The sequence below is a fragment of the Pelmatolapia mariae genome, linkage group LG16_19, assembly GCF_036321145.2.
Source record: "Pelmatolapia mariae isolate MD_Pm_ZW linkage group LG16_19, Pm_UMD_F_2, whole genome shotgun sequence".
NCBI lineage: Eukaryota > Metazoa > Chordata > Actinopteri > Cichliformes > Cichlidae > Pelmatolapia > Pelmatolapia mariae.
Window position 1 is genome coordinate 50,951,272 of NC_086241.1, and position 16,246 is coordinate 50,967,517.

The 16,246-nt window shown below is 43.9% G+C and overlaps 2 protein-coding genes across 3 annotated transcripts in view; one reads left to right on the forward strand and one right to left on the reverse strand.

Moving 5' to 3' along the window:
• Positions 1-2,794: 2,794 nt before the first annotated feature.
• six4a (SIX homeobox 4a) lies at positions 2,795-9,558 on the reverse strand. The gene is made up of 3 exons (XM_063498957.1): positions 8,629-9,558; positions 6,314-7,011; positions 2,795-5,197 (listed from the first exon to the last, which is right to left on the reverse strand). The coding sequence occupies exons 1-3, from the start codon at positions 9,360-9,362 to the stop codon at positions 4,584-4,586; spliced, it is 2,046 nt and encodes a 681-aa protein (XP_063355027.1). The 5' UTR covers positions 9,363-9,558; the 3' UTR covers positions 2,795-4,583.
• Positions 9,559-9,644: 86 nt separating this feature from the next.
• The window catches only part of mnat1 (MNAT1 component of CDK activating kinase), a 32,377-nt gene continuing 25,775 nt past the window's right edge, over positions 9,645-16,246 (forward strand). Inside the window, exons 1-3 of one of the 2 annotated variants that reach the window (XM_063498959.1) lie at positions 9,645-9,686; positions 9,952-10,056; positions 10,874-10,978. In XM_063498959.1, coding sequence (XP_063355029.1) covers positions 10,890-10,978 — 89 coding nt within the window. In that variant the 5' untranslated portion in view covers positions 9,645-9,686; positions 9,952-10,056; positions 10,874-10,889. Of the gene's footprint in view, positions 9,687-9,951; positions 10,057-10,780; positions 10,979-16,246 lie in introns of those variants that run through there. The other variant, XM_063498958.1, reaches the window with a different exon arrangement.

A 16,246-nucleotide genomic window follows, 5' to 3' on the forward strand; every position in this document is an offset into this window, starting at 1 on the left:
GACTGACTCTACATTTAGCAACAGATTAATAAATATAAGTAAATATAAGTAAACCCTTTCGTTGCCTTGGAGAGTTGCTCATTCAAGATGCTCTAAATGTCTCTTCGATTAGGAATAAAAGAGGTTTATCCGGTGATGTGGATGGCAGTTAAAAAAAAAAAAAGGCAGCTCCTTCTCTCAAAACAAAACACAACTGTTGACATGAGTGAGTTAAATGAAATTGGAGCTGCAATTATCAGCTTAACAGAGTTTCCTGTCATGTTGGAAAATTAGACCTGGTACAAGTGTACTGGGGTTAGACCCCCTCCACCACTGCCACCATCACCACTCACCCACCCGCCCCTCCTCATCAAAATCATTACGCATTTCCTCCGAGGACCACCTCCACAAATATGCAATTACGGCCTAGGCTTTTACTGCGCTCTGCTCGGTAAACACGCTCCGGGCATGTGGAGGAGCACATGCCCATGTTTTAGAGAAACTCTTTTCTTGGATGGATAAACAAACGAGGCGGGCAGACCAATCCATAAACAAACAAACAAAACAAAAAATTTAAAAAGGGAACAATTTCAACGTGATGTGCCGGGGAGCCATGTGTGCCTTCTGGCAGGGAGGGGGCGCCATGACAATACTTCGCATCCGAGTCCAAATGTAAAACCCTGAGAGGATGGAGGATGAGCTGGTATTTGCGTATTAGGAGTCGCGCAGTTGTGTGGCAGGTGTGCGGGTGCGCCTTATGGTCTGCATTGGTCACTTCAGTCCTCATGTGCGCAGCTCCTGTTACAAAGTGGTGTTTTTTCTCTTTGGGAAATACCTTTGACCACTGTGGTGTGCACTTGATGCTGCCTCCCAGCTGCTGCCCCTGAGTGTGTGTGCGTGTGTGTGTGTATGTGTGTGTGAGAGAGAGAATGTGAGTGCATCACACAAACACTCAGACTCACACATGCACACTTAAAGCTGTCCTCATGAGTTATGTTTTCTGTCCTTGTGCTCCAGAACAAAGCAGTGAATCATGCTGTTTGCATCCCCCCTCCACCCCCTCCACCCCATCTCTTGCCACACTGGGTGATGCAGCAGACATGTGTGCATACCTCACACTCTGCCAAACAACAACTTAGGAGGTAAAAGAAAACTCTACAAGGTCATTATTTCCCCTCCATAGTTCAAACACTGCCACATACTTTCCACAGCCCGGCTGGAGCCAGCAGACTGTTTGTGCCAGGACCGGGGCTCAGCCTGTATGGTGGGTCTGTACAGGGCAGGCTGGTACCCGCTGACCCCTGCCCTCTCATTAGTGGGACGTGGAGCAGCGGAGTACCGTGCTCCCCAGGTCATGTTACATATGGCTTGCAGTCTGCTGCGCCGCATTAAATGTCAGCTTTGAAACCATCTGAAAGATCAGAGGTCAGTGTTTTTAATAAGGCCAGAGTTCTGGGGGAGTTCCCTCCTTTTTAACTGCTCGCCTGAGTATGTTTCACGTTGCGTGTTTGAAATTGTGGACAAAATGATCCACTGCACTGTTTAGTTAGGCGTTGGGGATGTCCTGGGGTTTTTTTTCTTTGTTTTTGCTCATAAAAAAGCATTTTATTTATGAAATCTTTAAACATTCTGCTGCAGAAATCCAAACACGCCGTCTTTGTGGCAGTGCTTATTTTCCTTTTCTGCTGAATTCATAGGCACAATACACAAAGGTGGAATTTGGAGTTTTCTGTTCCCCCTCTCCACCCTCCTCTCCCCTCCCCGTGAGATCCACAGACTATGGGATCCTGCTGCAAATGGGATATTGTTCTGGGCTCCAACAAAGCTGTTTTCACCCTCTTCAATATTACAGGAGGAGCTACCTGATACCTAACAATCAGCTAATCCACTGCCCATGGCAACGAGGTCACCTGTGCACAGGTAACTTTATCCAGGTTGCCTGCCTCTCTCTCCCTTTCCCGATAGTCCCTGCCATTTTTCTTCTCCCCCTCTCTGTGACTCAACAGTGAGCACAGACAAACAGCCTCTGTTTATTTAGGTCATCAGCTAGATCATATATAACTCCCGTAGCCAGGATTCGCCGAGCAAGGACGACTCCTATAATCCAGCACAGACACACACTGCAGAAAATAAAAATCCCCTGCTGTTCATTCATTTGTCAAACTTTGTCTCCATCTTATCTCTCCAGTGCTGGTTTGGTCAGGTGCCCATTGCGCGAACAAGTATTGGCTTGCGATTCATGAATTCACAGCGAATCCCCTCAAGCCATGAGAAGAGCCTCGGCTCTTTTCTGGATCGACTCTGTGTCTGTGAGTGACAGCACCTCAGATTCATTCTTCCACATGTTGAAGTTAGGGAGTGGGGGATTTGGCCTTCGCTCAGGGAAAAGACCATTGGATTGGACTGAGCTGTGGGGAGCTGCAGACCCCCCACCCAAAAGGAGCTTTACCTCTGGAAATCTCATTGCTGTTTATTTGAATTACAGAGACTGAGATGAGAAAAGGAGGCCTAATGAACTCCAGGTTGCCAGGCATGTGCAAACGATCACTGCAGGTTTGCAGAGAGCTGCACCAGGCTCGCTGGATTAAAGTGTGCCAGTTCCCCCCTCCCCAACCCCGTATCCTCACAATCTGGCTGCACAGGACTCCAAAACACTGAGATGAGATGTTCTTTTTGTCCATCATAAACTTCCATTTATCTCAGACATGCTGTGACGAAAGAGAATTAAATAACGCTATTAGTCATCTTCTATCTAAATTTAGTTAGAAAGAATTAAAAATGCCTGTTTTCCGTTTTTATAAATATAAACCTTTATTGCAGTATGGAGATTTAGAAAAATACATTCACATAATTTCAGATAACAAACATATAATTCAAACTAAGATTAAAAAACAAAAAGCAACAAAGACAAAAAAAAGACTATCTTTTGCCCACAACTCATTTTTGGTTTATGACATTAAAGCACTGAGGATACTTTCACTGAAATGCCCGCTCAAATGAGAGGATCATGTCACAGATCCTCAAGAAAAGTGTTACGAGGCCACTAGCATGTAGATCCACTGATAAATATGCATGGTGCGAGTTGGCCGTGAGGTTGAAATGTCCCGCTTACGGTCACGTATGAAAGCGAGAACTCCTGCTGTGAAAAGCAAATGGGCTCTGCACTCCTGTGTCTCAGTTGATACCTGACTAATGTCCCGGCGACGGCGACGGTGGGAAATCTCTGAAGCTGCGTGACAACGCACGAGCCACAATAGAGCTTCATTTTATGTTAGTCACAAGACAAAGATTAAAAAAGTACAAGGCACAAGTGTCCCAAACACGATGATGCCACGCAAAGAGAAATGACCACAATCTCTCTCTGTTTTTAAAGTGGGACGATTTAAAAAACAAAAACACAGTTTATCCACTTAGTCACGTCCATAACTTCTGTCCCTTTGTTCCTTATACTTTTCGAAAGCATACGTGATGTTTGCACCTGGTTTTTACAGAAAAAATATAATTCATGATCACTGACATCATGGAGACGGGTCATAATGGAAGATGATACAGCACGGTGTCACCACATCAAGTTGACATACTATTAGCTGCAGCATTAACAAAAACATGTGACGTCCAGCATGCGAGCTGACCTTTTTGATCATCATTCATATGCTGGTCTCACAGGTTGATGATGAGGCTTGAAATAGGAGCCATTGCCGAGAGGGTTGTGCGTTTGTTGAGGTGTGTCACACATGACAAAGCCCTCAACACAAAGGCTGTTTGAAACACATCCGTTGTATTGTCACTATGGTAGTGCAAATGCCAAAACAGGCCAATGCCATTGTGTATGTTAAGTAGCAGAAAGGCACATTTTGTCTTAAATGGTGTCCCATTTTTGAACCCTCCCAGCTCATTTGGTATGAGTTAAAGCACAAAAAGCTGCACTTTTTAGTACTGATTTGTGAGGCTTTTGTAGACAATCTAAAGTGCTTACTGAAGGACACTCCCCCACCCCCAAATCAGCAGCTTTGTGTGTTTAGTGACCTATTCTCTTTATAAACGCGTGTGCAGTCCTTCAGTAAAGCTGTTGCTGTTTAACTGACCATTATCATAGAGGCTCGTTCGCTGTTCCCCCTACAGCGTGACCTTTTTGGTTTGACCCAGATGACGCATTTAGTTTGGAGGAACATCCTTGTCACATGACTCGAGGCTTTCCAGCACCTGCTTCTGCAGATCAAATCCACTCAACAGGAAGTAGCAGGTGCGGTCTATAAAAATGCACATTTAGACACGGCTTAAACGCTTACAGCAATGTCTTCTGTTAGCACATCACCATCGTAATGTTTCGTCTTAGGAAGCTGGGCTTTTAAAACATGTCACAGGCTTTTTATTATTATTATTATTTCGTGATAAACTGATATAGCCCACCTACTGGGCTCCTCTCTGACTTGAGTGCATTGTAAAAGTCAAATGAATGCAAATAATTTAACATTGAAAAGGAAATGAATGTTTAAAAAAAAAAAAAACAACCCACACACACGCACACAAAAAGGAGTAAAAAGATTCATCATATCACTGCTTGGGTAGACTTGAGTGCTTCTGCAAAAGGGAGAGGTTTGAGGTTAAAGGTCAGCCATGTCCTCATCCATCTGCACTGTCTGTAGTTTGGCCAGCTCCTTTCCCTCCGTAGCCTCCATCTCCCCACACATTGCCCGCACCATTTCGTTCATGCTTCCTGAACCCGAGCCATCCACCTTGCTCTCTGAAAGGTTCATGTAGTTGTTGTTCATGCCGGGGCCCATCAGGTGTGAGGACGGTGCCCCTCGGACCTCGTGGCCCCCAAGGTACTCTGTGGCCTGGAGGTGGTGATTTCTCGGTTCTGTTTGAGCCATCAGGGGTGTGCTGACAGTGAGGGTGGTGTAGACCTCTGAGTCCGGACTGGATGAGCTGACGGCAGTGACCTCGGCGGTTGAGGCGGGACCTCGGCTGGAGGAAATCTCTTCTGAACCGGGGCCAGAGTAGTTGATTTGACCACTGGGGTCCAAGTGGAGCCCGTGATGGTACGAGGAATAAACACCTCCCTCCAGAGGCTCCTTCTTGATGGATGGCTGGCCGCTATTGCTCATGCTGTAGAGAACCGTACTGTGGTGCAAAGATGCCATGGTCAGTTTGTCCTGCTGCTCGAATGAGTCGCCACTGGAGGAACTCACTGCTACATTATTCAGAGCCATGGTACCTGTGGTGATACAACAATAGATCAATACATATAGTATATCTTTCTCCAGTTTGGCTGCAGTAGATCCCCTTCCCGCTGCCTGATCCCCTCTTCGGTACTTGCAGTATTATGCGTTCCATTTACAGCAGGCCTTGGCCGCAAAATTGCTGTTGTGTGTCTTACACACTTTCAGGACGTTAAGCTCGACCCTGCAGTTGCACCAGAGAACAAATGAATAACGCTGCCAGAACTCAAGAGAAAGCTGCAATTTTCTGTTTTTTTTCCTTCTTCTTCTAATTATTCATCCTGGTCTACATTCTCTGCTTTATGTCAAAGTAAGTGCTGTAATGGCTTATTCCCTGTTAGTGCATTTCATGGCCTCTGATTGTCTGCAACATATTTCCCCTCCCCTGCTCTGGAGATCAAGAGCGTAATGATGATGAGTGATGGTGACTTCAGAACTTGTTTTTATCCATCTCTGGGGTTTTAAAAGGACCACCACTTCTATATATACGTGTGTGTGTGTGTGTGTGTGTGTGTGTGTGTGTGCGCGCGCCTGCCCCTTCTATATTTCTTCTGGTCTGTGTTATGTGCACCATCAGCCCCTTGGGCTATGGCTCAAACACAGACAAGCCAATAAAGCAGGTCAGATATATTGGGTGGGTGTAGTAGAGACCTGTTGACAAACCACTGGGGACATTTAAGGAGGGGAAAGAGCAACAGTCACGTATTATAATGCAAGGTGGTATAAGGCTGTGATTTCTGTGATATAGATTTAATTCAGATCTTCATTCTGATACAACATTGGATTCTGTTTTTGTACTTTTGTTGACTTTAAAAGTATATAAGGACAGTTTGATTCATATATAACTGTCTATTATTAAAATCAACAGCAGATGGCTCTAATTTTTATCTAAACATATCTCGCTTATTAGACATTGTTCCTTCCTTAGTGAGAATGGTTAAAGTACAATTATTCTTAGCATAGTTATATTTGTATCAATGATGTCCATTCTGACTCAGTCTCTTCCATGTACATTTCAGCTACACATGACCACGTAACCTCTAAAGGTAAAAAAGAAGATCAAAGTATTAAAACTGAATCATCTTAGACAGCAAATCACTTCATGAACCCACCTTGTTGTGTAATTGTTGAAGAAGAGGAGGCAGAAGAGAGCTGCAGGGGAGGAAGACCTACGTCGCTGTTGAGTAATGAGCTGCCATCACTGTCAGAGACTCCACTTGGTACCTGGACCAGGCTGTAGCCACCCAGCTGCAGAGCGCCTGATGGGGAGCTGAATGTCAGAACAGAGGAGCCGCCATTCTGGGCAGCCATAGTGTGAACCCCTTCCAGCTTCACCTCTGACCCATTCACACAGCCAGCATAAGATGCATATGGCAGGGTGGACTCCTCAGCATTCCCTAGTCCTTTGTCCTGTCCTGTCTGCATCTGCATGTCCACTCCAGAGCCCCCTAGCAGCACCCCTCCAGAGGGTCTCAGAGGGTTAAACGCCAGGGGCTGGATGCCCAAATTGAGCCCGTTGAAGAGGATGTTTCCAGGTGAGTGGAGGTAAGATGATCCACCGTTGTGAAATACAGTAGAGGGCGTGTTACTGGTCACTAGACTTCCATTGTAGAGACCGCCACTGCTGGATCCAGGAGGCATCTTGATGTCCCCAATCTGTTGGATGACCACCCCACTGTCCAGACCCGTTTGAATAGGAAGGTTCCCGTGGGTTATCACCCCATCTGAAGAATTGGAGAGAGGACGAGGAGACAGCTCCTCCTGGCCTTTACTGGACTCATCCTCTGTGCTGTGGTTTCCATCTGATTCACTGTAGAAAAACAAAAGAGGAGGGAGAAAGATGACAAATGGTGTGTAACAAAACAGAGGAAAATAAAAAGGGAAAATTTGTGTATCATTTGTATACGTTTCTGGGAAGGAAGAACACTATAAACACCGACACAATTAGACCATAAACTCGTATAATGGAATTCATTTCATTTCCACCCACATTTTGCTTTTAAGCCAGAGCACACAGACTCACATTTATTGCTGGGTTATTACAAAGCTTTGAAGGCAGGCTGTGTCTGTGGATGTGTAGCCCTCTTACCTCATGGAGAGCTGCATGGACAACAACCAGGCAGCGTCAACAACCGTGCAACCATTTGGCGCAATAAATTCTGGAGTGACAAAATGCTAGCTCTGACAGGACAAATGGCTTCAAGTATTTATTTATTTGTTTTGCCTCTGATTTGGGACGTTCCAATGAAAATTCTTATTTTTAATTTTCCAAGAATAACAAAGTGAAAGAATAGGAGCAGCTATATTAGCAGCCTCATTTTGTTTACTAGCCTCCTTTTAAAAGACTGATTAAAACAGCTGCACCACTTCACACCCCCACTCCCCCTAAGGGACACACACACAAACACACACGCATTTAAACCCACCACTTCCAGGAAAATATAAAAGGCTGTTACAAGTTTAAAAAAAAAAACAGGGAAAAAAAAGAAAAAGAAATCCAAGGTTTATAAAGATTTAAAAACTTTGAAATTATTATTATATTTTTTTTTACTGGCGATTTTAAGACAGCCTACAATGGTGTGTATGTGCCTCTCTGTGTGTGAGCGTTCGTGCGCGTGTGTGGTTAGAGAGACAGAGGGGTCACCTCCACCAGGTGTGCGTCATCTTTGTTCACACAGAGGGAAACATGAAAGAATAGCGTGCACATGTCAGTCTGTTTGTCTGCGGGATTATGAAATGAAGCGCAGGAGTTGATGGAAGCTCTGAGATCCTTTCTTGATCCAAAAGGAAGAAGGGGAGGGGGAAAAAAGAAGTCATGATCATGAAAATGATTTATGTGCTGCTGGGTACACGCGCACCCCCAAGTGTGTGTGTGCGCGCGCTCAAACACACACGCACACACACCACGAATAGATAAGAAGATATTAACCTTTCAAGTCATCTTTTGAACCGTCTCATTAAAGTTGCCCACTCCCCGCGTCTGATAGTTTAATCGCTGAAGTGTGTATTTTGTTGCTTATGGTTTCCATGCCTCTTAGCACCAACGCACTTGAAACTTGATCTGAATGGCAACAGCTTCATATTTCAAAACATTAAAAGCGTGCTCCTAACCCCTTTACAAATACATTTTTGTGTTTCTGAACTATGAATAGTTAATGATTTAAATTGTTCGTTCTTATTTGTGAGGCCGGCAAGACGATTATGAAATACACTCGGTATTGTCAGTAATCGAACTTGGTCCAACTGCATAATATAGGCGCTTTTCCATTAAAAAAAAACAACTTTTAAATATTTGGTAAAGTTAATCGGCGTTCATTTTAATTAAAGGGCCTTTTACGCACATAACCTTCAGAAGTAATTTTATTGCCGTTTGATGAGCGATCTGTGACGGGAAAAGGTCTGTGGCGTGCTCCTTTTGTTGCCTCACCTTTTTGATTGTGCTTCCGACGGGTTTCTGTCTCTCTGTCTCCTGTTTTTGAACCAGTTGCTGACCTGGGTCAAGGAGAGTCCGGTTATCTTGGCGAGATTTCTTTTCTCGGCTGGAGACGGGTACCTATTTTGATTATACAGATCCTTCAGTGCGTTCCGCGACCTCTCCTTGAAACAATAAACAGTCTCCTCGCCGTCCCAGATAGTCCTGGGGAGAGGATACTTTCTCCGGATTCGGTACTTGTCCACTGCGCCCAGGGGTCTCCCCCGCGCCTTCTCCGCCTCGGTGTACCGCGCTTTGTACCACAGATCTTGCAGAAAGGTGTGGTTGGACGGACTAAAACTGTGGTTCTCCAAAATACTGTAGAGCTCCTGATACCGAGCCTGATGGAAAGCTACGAGGGCTTGAGCTTTCAGGATGCTTTCGTTGCCCCGTAGCAGGTCACTCTGTGGCAGGGACCACAGGAACCTGGCCAGCCGGTCCACATTGCCTCCCTGCTGCAGTGCCTCGCAGACACACGCCACTTGCTCCGGGGAGAAAGCAAGAGAGGAAGCGGCACTCACCAACAGCTCAGTGCGCACCGCGTCAGTGCTGGGAGTCGTGCGCTCCATGGGCAACTCCGCCGCGTCCAGCGCCACAAGCTTGATGCACTCCCGCGTATCCACCTCCTTCACATTTTCCCTCTTGATGTCATTTGCTGTTGTGACTTCTCCGGCAGAAGAAGAAGACATTTTTTTTTTTTTGGTTCAAGCCTTCCCTGGTAAAGTCACTCCTCCCCGCTCGATCAGGTTACCTCCTCGCCATGCGAATGCGATCGGATATCTGACAGCAGCTGTAAGTAGATATCTCTCTCCCCTTTTCCTTCCAACGTGACTTTTACTCTGCAGGGACTGGAGCTGGAGGGAGACACGGTGGGGTCTATCTACAGGAGCGCCTCGCTATTGGCCGTCGAGGGCCCGTAAGGGAGGAGCAAGCATGGATTCAGACGCGAATGTTTGGTTTCCAGCTGTCAGTCATATAACTTCCAGTAGATTAACGTAGCTCACCTGTGCAAGGTGAGTGCTTTTGTGATCGTGGGAACGGGATATCTTTGTTGTCTGCATTGTCAGGAGATCATTTGTCTGTAGGTATGCACATAAAAGAATGTTTTATTTCCATCTCGATGTATGGAAATCCAAACGGAAGTAATGCTGGGAATACTGTCACTCACTTTATTTAGCCAGTTTAAATTTATTTTGACAATTTTAAAGTAATAAATGTTAACAAAAAATAGATATCAGATTTACCCACACTTTAAATTTGTTTTTATTGTTATTTCAGGAATGAAGGTAATAAAGTTTCAGCACAGATCCTGCTTTAAGTGGCTATTGCGAGGTTGCACCCCCTCCCACCGAAGACTGGATCAGAACACTATAAGCGACCAAAGTAATGTCAGAAAAAAAACAGCACACCCCTATGAAAATGTAGCCCATCCCTTCAAAGATATCATATGTGGACTATACCTCAAATTTCTCCCAAGAGTAGCTCATTCCCAAATCAGGTGATCTGTCTAGCATCAGGTAACAGGTGTCCAACACCACATCATTACTGATATTTGAACTTTAAATTATGTTTTCATTGAATCTTTTATAGTAAAAGAGTCTCAGACCGTCTTAACAATAACTAGCATCCACATATAGTCAATAAACTATTATAGCTCAAGCACTGGGAGGAAAGAAAACTAAAATATCAAACTATTTCCCCCGAAGTTCACGTTTTCTCGCCATGATTTCATAAAACTAATTTAATGTAACTTATGAGTTGTTTTCCCAAATTCACAATCATCCAGAAACGATATGATGTCAGAAACCCTGGGAAACAATGTCTGGGTTGATTTTTGTTTTTAATTATGTTTCTGCTCAGACTTACAAGATCATATGCAAGTTTTTTTGATATATATATTTACTCCACTACTACCATTACTACTAGCTAAAGTTATTTATTTACTTAATTTATTTTACCTCGCTTCCACTGGGACTCCCTAGCAGCCCTTGCATGTATGTGCGCCAGCAGCAATTTGCGCCTCTCCTCTAAAAGCGATCATTAAATAGGAACCCATCTTATACCTAATGCCGTTTCCCATCGGACCTCATTTTGTGTAACGCAGCGGTTCGCAGCTTGGAAAGTGACAGGAGAGCTGCAGGTTGTTGACGTGTTTTGTTTTGTTTCTGAAGTGCTTTTTATTATTGCCATTATTTTTTAGTGTGGTGCAGACAGAAATGGACGAACAGGGCTGTCCGAGATGTAAAACAACCAAATACAGAAACCCGTCGCTGAAGCTGATGGTGAACGTCTGCGGCCACACGCTGTGAGTATTCACACCTGACAGCTAACAGGACAGGAAAGAGGAGCACAAATCCTCCACAACATCGCGGCGTTTCTGCTCCAGGCTGCTCAAAACGACACGCAAACACAAAAGCACCCCCCAAAAGCAGCTATAATTTAGCGTTTAAAGCTGTTTCCGCACATACATATCAAGTCTTAATTGGGGGACTTGGACGTAAACAAAACTGATAAGCCTCGGATGCTGATGGTTTGTTGGGCTAGCTCATATTTATAGTCTTGGTGTTAAATAGCTGTGTCATTGTAGACAGAAAGTGTGCTTTAGAGGTGGGTTATGTTTCCTGATAGAGCTACACAATTGCAAAGCTAGGCTAATACTGCTGGTAAACATAGTATAGCGGCCATTGTTTACATATGACCTACACTGGCTGTAAGCAGCTCAGCTTAGAGACCTCTGTAGAAAAGCAGACCCTGCAGTTGTCTTTTTTGTGTGTGTGTGTGTGCGCGTGTGTGTGTGTGTGTGTGGAAAGTACAGCAAGTTTAGGATGGCAGGGGGAAAAGTGACTAATGATGAGGAGCATAAACACCCTGTGCTGAGTTTTTAACCACATAATGAATATGAATTATTCAGAGGTTTTTGAAAAGGGCCAGCTGAAAGGTGCAAATCAAATTCGAGTTTGACTGCGCAAGTTTTTCCATTTTAATCTGCCAACCTAACTAAAAGCTACATTTTTATTTGAATGGCTGCACCTCTGTCACAGGTCTGGCTTAATTTGACCAACCACAGCTAGGAATTTATCATTTTTGCATTAAACAGAAAATATAATGCAACACCTAAAGTAATGTATTTTATTATTATAAGAGGCAATGATGAGATGGTTTGGAGGGAGGATATGGTGGTTAAAGGATATTGAAGATGGAGCTACCTTGCAGGAAGAAAAGAGAGAGGCCACAGTGATGGAGGAATTGCAGAGGGTTGGTTTGACAGAAGAGGATGAAAGGGAGAGAATAGGGTGAGATGGAGGTAGATGATTCACTGTGGCTACCCCTAAAGGGATCATATGAAAGAGGTAGAAGATTATGATTATTATTTGCAAAACATACAGAAATGGATGAAAAGTTAACATGTTTCCATTTGTTCTTATTCTGCTATTTCTGTGCAGCAGCATCATGTCGATACTTTTTCAAACTTCGGCGTGCATTTTTCAGCATTTAACCTTGTCCGCCCTTTAAAAACATGGACGTTTAAATGAAGGGGACATGTTCTCCATGAGCATTATGCAGCGACGGTGGTAGCTTGATGAGCACATCTTTTTCGACCCTGTCTGTTTATTGACCGTGCCATCAGGAAGTGGTCGTGCTTTGTCATCAGGTCAGCGGGCTCATAACTCACTGCCTCTGTCTGGATGCTGGACTACACACAGAAAATTAAAATGATTCTGCAATGAAGCAATTTGGAGAGATGTCCTAGCCCAGGTCACCTTGGATCTGTTCCTCAGAGCCGGTGCGACGGTGAATTTATGCATCACTTGGAAACTGCTGTACTCCCTAACCATATTAGTATTTTCATCACTGATGCTTTTTGGCTTTTCTTTTCTTTTTTCCCCCTTTTTTGAAGCAAGTCTTACAGAAATGCTACAAGATCTGGAACTCTGATCAGTTTCAGAGTTATCCATTTTCTCATTTTTAATCAACAACGCTCTTCAGAAAAACTATATAAGAAAAAGAAAATCTAAGAGGTTAATGCACATGTTTAGTTTTTAGATGGTTATATAGTTTTTGACTCTGTGCGCCACCATATAGATTTAAAATTTAAAAAAATCAAATCAAAAATCAAGATATTGTTGAAGTTCAGACTTTCATCTTTAATTCAAGGGACTTAACAAAATCAAACAAACAAAAGCCTTTGGATAAATGGAACTAAGATGAATGAATATATACCAGAATTATTTAAAGAGAAAAGTATGGAGAAAGAGCGAGACAGCTCCTGATCTAAAGCATATCACATCATCTGTCAAGCATGGTGGAGGCAGTGTTATAGGACGAACACGTATGTCTGCTAGTGGAACCTGGTCACTAGTGTTTGACAACGTGACTGCTGATAGAAGCAGCACGATGAATAATGAAGCATACAGAGCTATACTCTCTGCTCTCATTCAGCCAAATGCTGTAATACTGATCAAAGAGCTCTTCAAAGTACAAATGGATAATGACCCAAAGCTTATTGCAAAGCTAACCCAAGAGTTTCTCAAGCCAAAGAAACTGGATATGCTTTAATGGCCAAGTCAGTCACCTGATCTCAAACCAGTAGAGCATGCTTTTCAGTTACTGAAGACAAAACCGAAGGTAGAGACCCACAATTGTCGACCTGTCCTGGGTGTACCCTGCCTTTCACCCTATGGTAGCTGGGATGGGCTCCAGCCACCCCGTAGCCTTGATAAGGATAAGCAGAAGAGAACGGTTTGATTCCCAGCATCTCCAGTCTGCATGTCCTTGGTATGAGAGAGAGTGTATGTGATAGGTAAAATGGTTTAAAGATGTAAAATCAAGTGGTGTGTGTGTGTGGTAGCATAAAGCACTTTAAATGTTCATGAAGTATAGGAAGGGTATATATAAGCACCGGCCTGTTTACCAGGAGAAAGTAGCACTAGTGAGAGCACAAAGCAGTTCAGTTATTCAGAGCGATAATGCTAATACAACACAACAGTTCTTCACAAAACAAGTCATTTGAAGATATCACCCAGGCCTCTGTGAAGCCATTTTCTTCAGTGACTGTCCATTAAAGGATTAATTGACTTATTGAGATACATATACTAGATGAATCATAAACAGCTGAGAATAGTTGGACTCAATTTAGATAAATGTAAGACTGTCTCTTCTTTGAGTGGCCCGTCCAGTCTGCGCTGACTAGCCTTCAGCAGTTGCATTATTAAGCTTCTCCATGCATCTAAATTTAAACTCCACCGCAGCACATTTTGTATCCTTGTCACCAGGGGCATTTGATGTGGGTTATTTATTACCTTTGCACAATGACACTGGGTCCGTGTCCTTTGGCATTTGACACTGGGCACAGGCAGGCAAAAACAGTTGTAGCTGAGGCACACAGTGCTGTTTAGAAAGTGGACACAGTGATGCTAACATTACAATTATAATCGTATGCTGCAGGATAATCTACAGCAGCAATGCAAGAAGTCATTTTGGGGATCATTTTGGCGATCGTTCAGATTTTTTTTTTTTTTTTTAAAAAAGCGTCCAGTGTGAAGTTTAGACATGTTCTTGGCTTTTCTTTAAAGTACTATAAATGTGCAGTTGGGGCAAGCTTTTAGTTTAAGCAGGCATAGTGTTGGTCTTTGGGATTTTCTGATTGTGATGCTGCGGGTTTTGCAGATTGTTTAGATTTCACACAATGCCATTACACAAATCCATCTCTACTTGGTCTTGAATCAACCCTTGGTCTAAGATGGAAACACAAATATAGAGATCACTGTAACAAGCAAACAAGCTCAGTCTCATGCTGTCTCGTGCTTTTCTGTTTTTGCACTTTAATGCAAAAGTGACACAGCAAAGATGCAGGCAATGTCACTGAGAGATGGTGGGGGTAGTGGTGGTAGAGGAGTCTCTTTGCTGAGCCAGGGCCCTGTTTACCTTCCCCTTACCACCCCCTTTCCCTGACCTGCTGACAGCTGCAGATGGGAGAGATAGGAGCCTGGAGCTCCGAGCAGGACAGGTGAGAGAGGGAGGAGTCAGCGACAACAGCCTTGAGACTCAGAGATGGCAAGTAGCTAAAGATCTGTCCATTTAAATGTTTGCAATTGAGCGTAGAATTGGCTAAAAAAAAAAAAAAACTTGATCCTCCTTTGATCGCAAAATAAAACAGGCTCACAATCTCAAAGCTGGCAAATTGATTCTAAGAGTCTCCTCCCTCCCTTTTAGACGGTCATCTCTTTGCTCTAGAGTTACACAGGATTTCCCCTTTGGAGAGTTCTGTTGTGTGGTCCATTTATGGGGCGGGGGGCCAAGCTTCACCCCACTCCTTGCTCCATTTTGATGAATGGGCTCTTTGTGGGCCTGTGGAAACAAGCTGAATCCTTCCATCTACCTCCATATGGCCAGGCCTATAGATCTCCTGTAGCCTGAGGCCACAGTGAACATCTGCCTCTTCCAGGGTGCACTTCAGACTCTGAAGCACCAACTGGACGGCGCAGATGTTTCTGTCTGCCGTTCAGCTTTCATTTTTACATTGCTGCTTCTTGTAAGCCAAGCTGAACTGCTTGTAAGACAGTCCTCTGTGGTGCTTCGTCAGTTTGTTGTATAGCTGCTTAGAAAGCTTTGGTGTCACAACTCTGCAGGTTGGGCTTGTTTGACCCTTATGTGAGACGCTAGGTATAAACAGCCAAACTCCACGCCTCTGCAGTTTCTCCTTTAACTGCTTTTTTTTCTGCTTTAAATCCTGCTGATGAAGTGAAACGTCTTGCAGGATGGCTCCGTCATGATTGTTCTAATAGGCTCCATCCCTGGAGAACTTTTGACTCGACACCAGTGCCTCATGCCCAGTGTTTGACTTTTGGGAAGAAATGACTCAACCATACCATCAGTGACGTGTGGTGAAAAGAAGTCTAACTACCCCCCCCCCCCCCCCCCCCCTTCAGCTTTGTTATACTTTATTATGAAAACTGTAAATGCTCAAAAGCAGATAGTGCTATTTGGAAACCAGATGTCTTTTTTGAGGTGGTCACAAGCAGGAAGGTGGATTCCTGTTGAAATAAAGCTCCACAGAGACCTAATTAAAAGAGTGTACTGTGCAAACGTTTATCCAGGCTCTCCACCCCATCAGGGGAGATAAAGGAACATTCCCATTGTCTTCGGTGTCCACTACTCACTTGAGTGTGACTGATGGGTAAACGCCTACCTGCATAAAGGTGTGATTGATGGCTAAGCACAGAATTGTGCCCTCAGGTAGGTCTGCTGATTGGTTACCATGGCGTTTCCAGTGAGGGTGCACGAAGTTCCTGTTTTGGCCTGTGTTTCTTTTTTTCTTTTTTTTTAAAACCTGTAATAGTTTCTTCCTTTTGTTTAAAGGCATGCTCTTTACCGAGGAGAGCTGTGATTCATTGTTGCTTATATGGGGAACTAAAGGCCACCTGAAAAACTCATCATGACTTTGCTGTACTGCTACATATTTTTGCCTTGGAAAGATGTAGCCGTTTAACAGATTTATAGCAAATACTTTGATCAGTAACAGCCTAGGTTTCCACGGTGTTTAAGATTGTGGTTTATTCCATTGCAGCCTCCT

What these genes read in the sequence shown, in the direction of transcription:
- six4a (XM_063498957.1), bottom strand. Translation starts at nt 9,362, where the DNA reads ATGTCTTCTTCTTCTGCCGGAGAAGTCACAACAGCAAATGACATCAAG. An exon ending in TCGGAAGCACAATCAAAAAG is followed by an intron (nt 7,012 to 8,628) that starts GTGAGGCAACAA and finishes GTTTTTCTACAG; the next exon opens with TGAATCAGATGGAAACCACA. An exon ending in TTCAACAATTACACAACAAG is followed by an intron (nt 5,198 to 6,313) that starts GTGGGTTCATGA and finishes GTATCACCACAG; the next exon opens with GTACCATGGCTCTGAATAAT.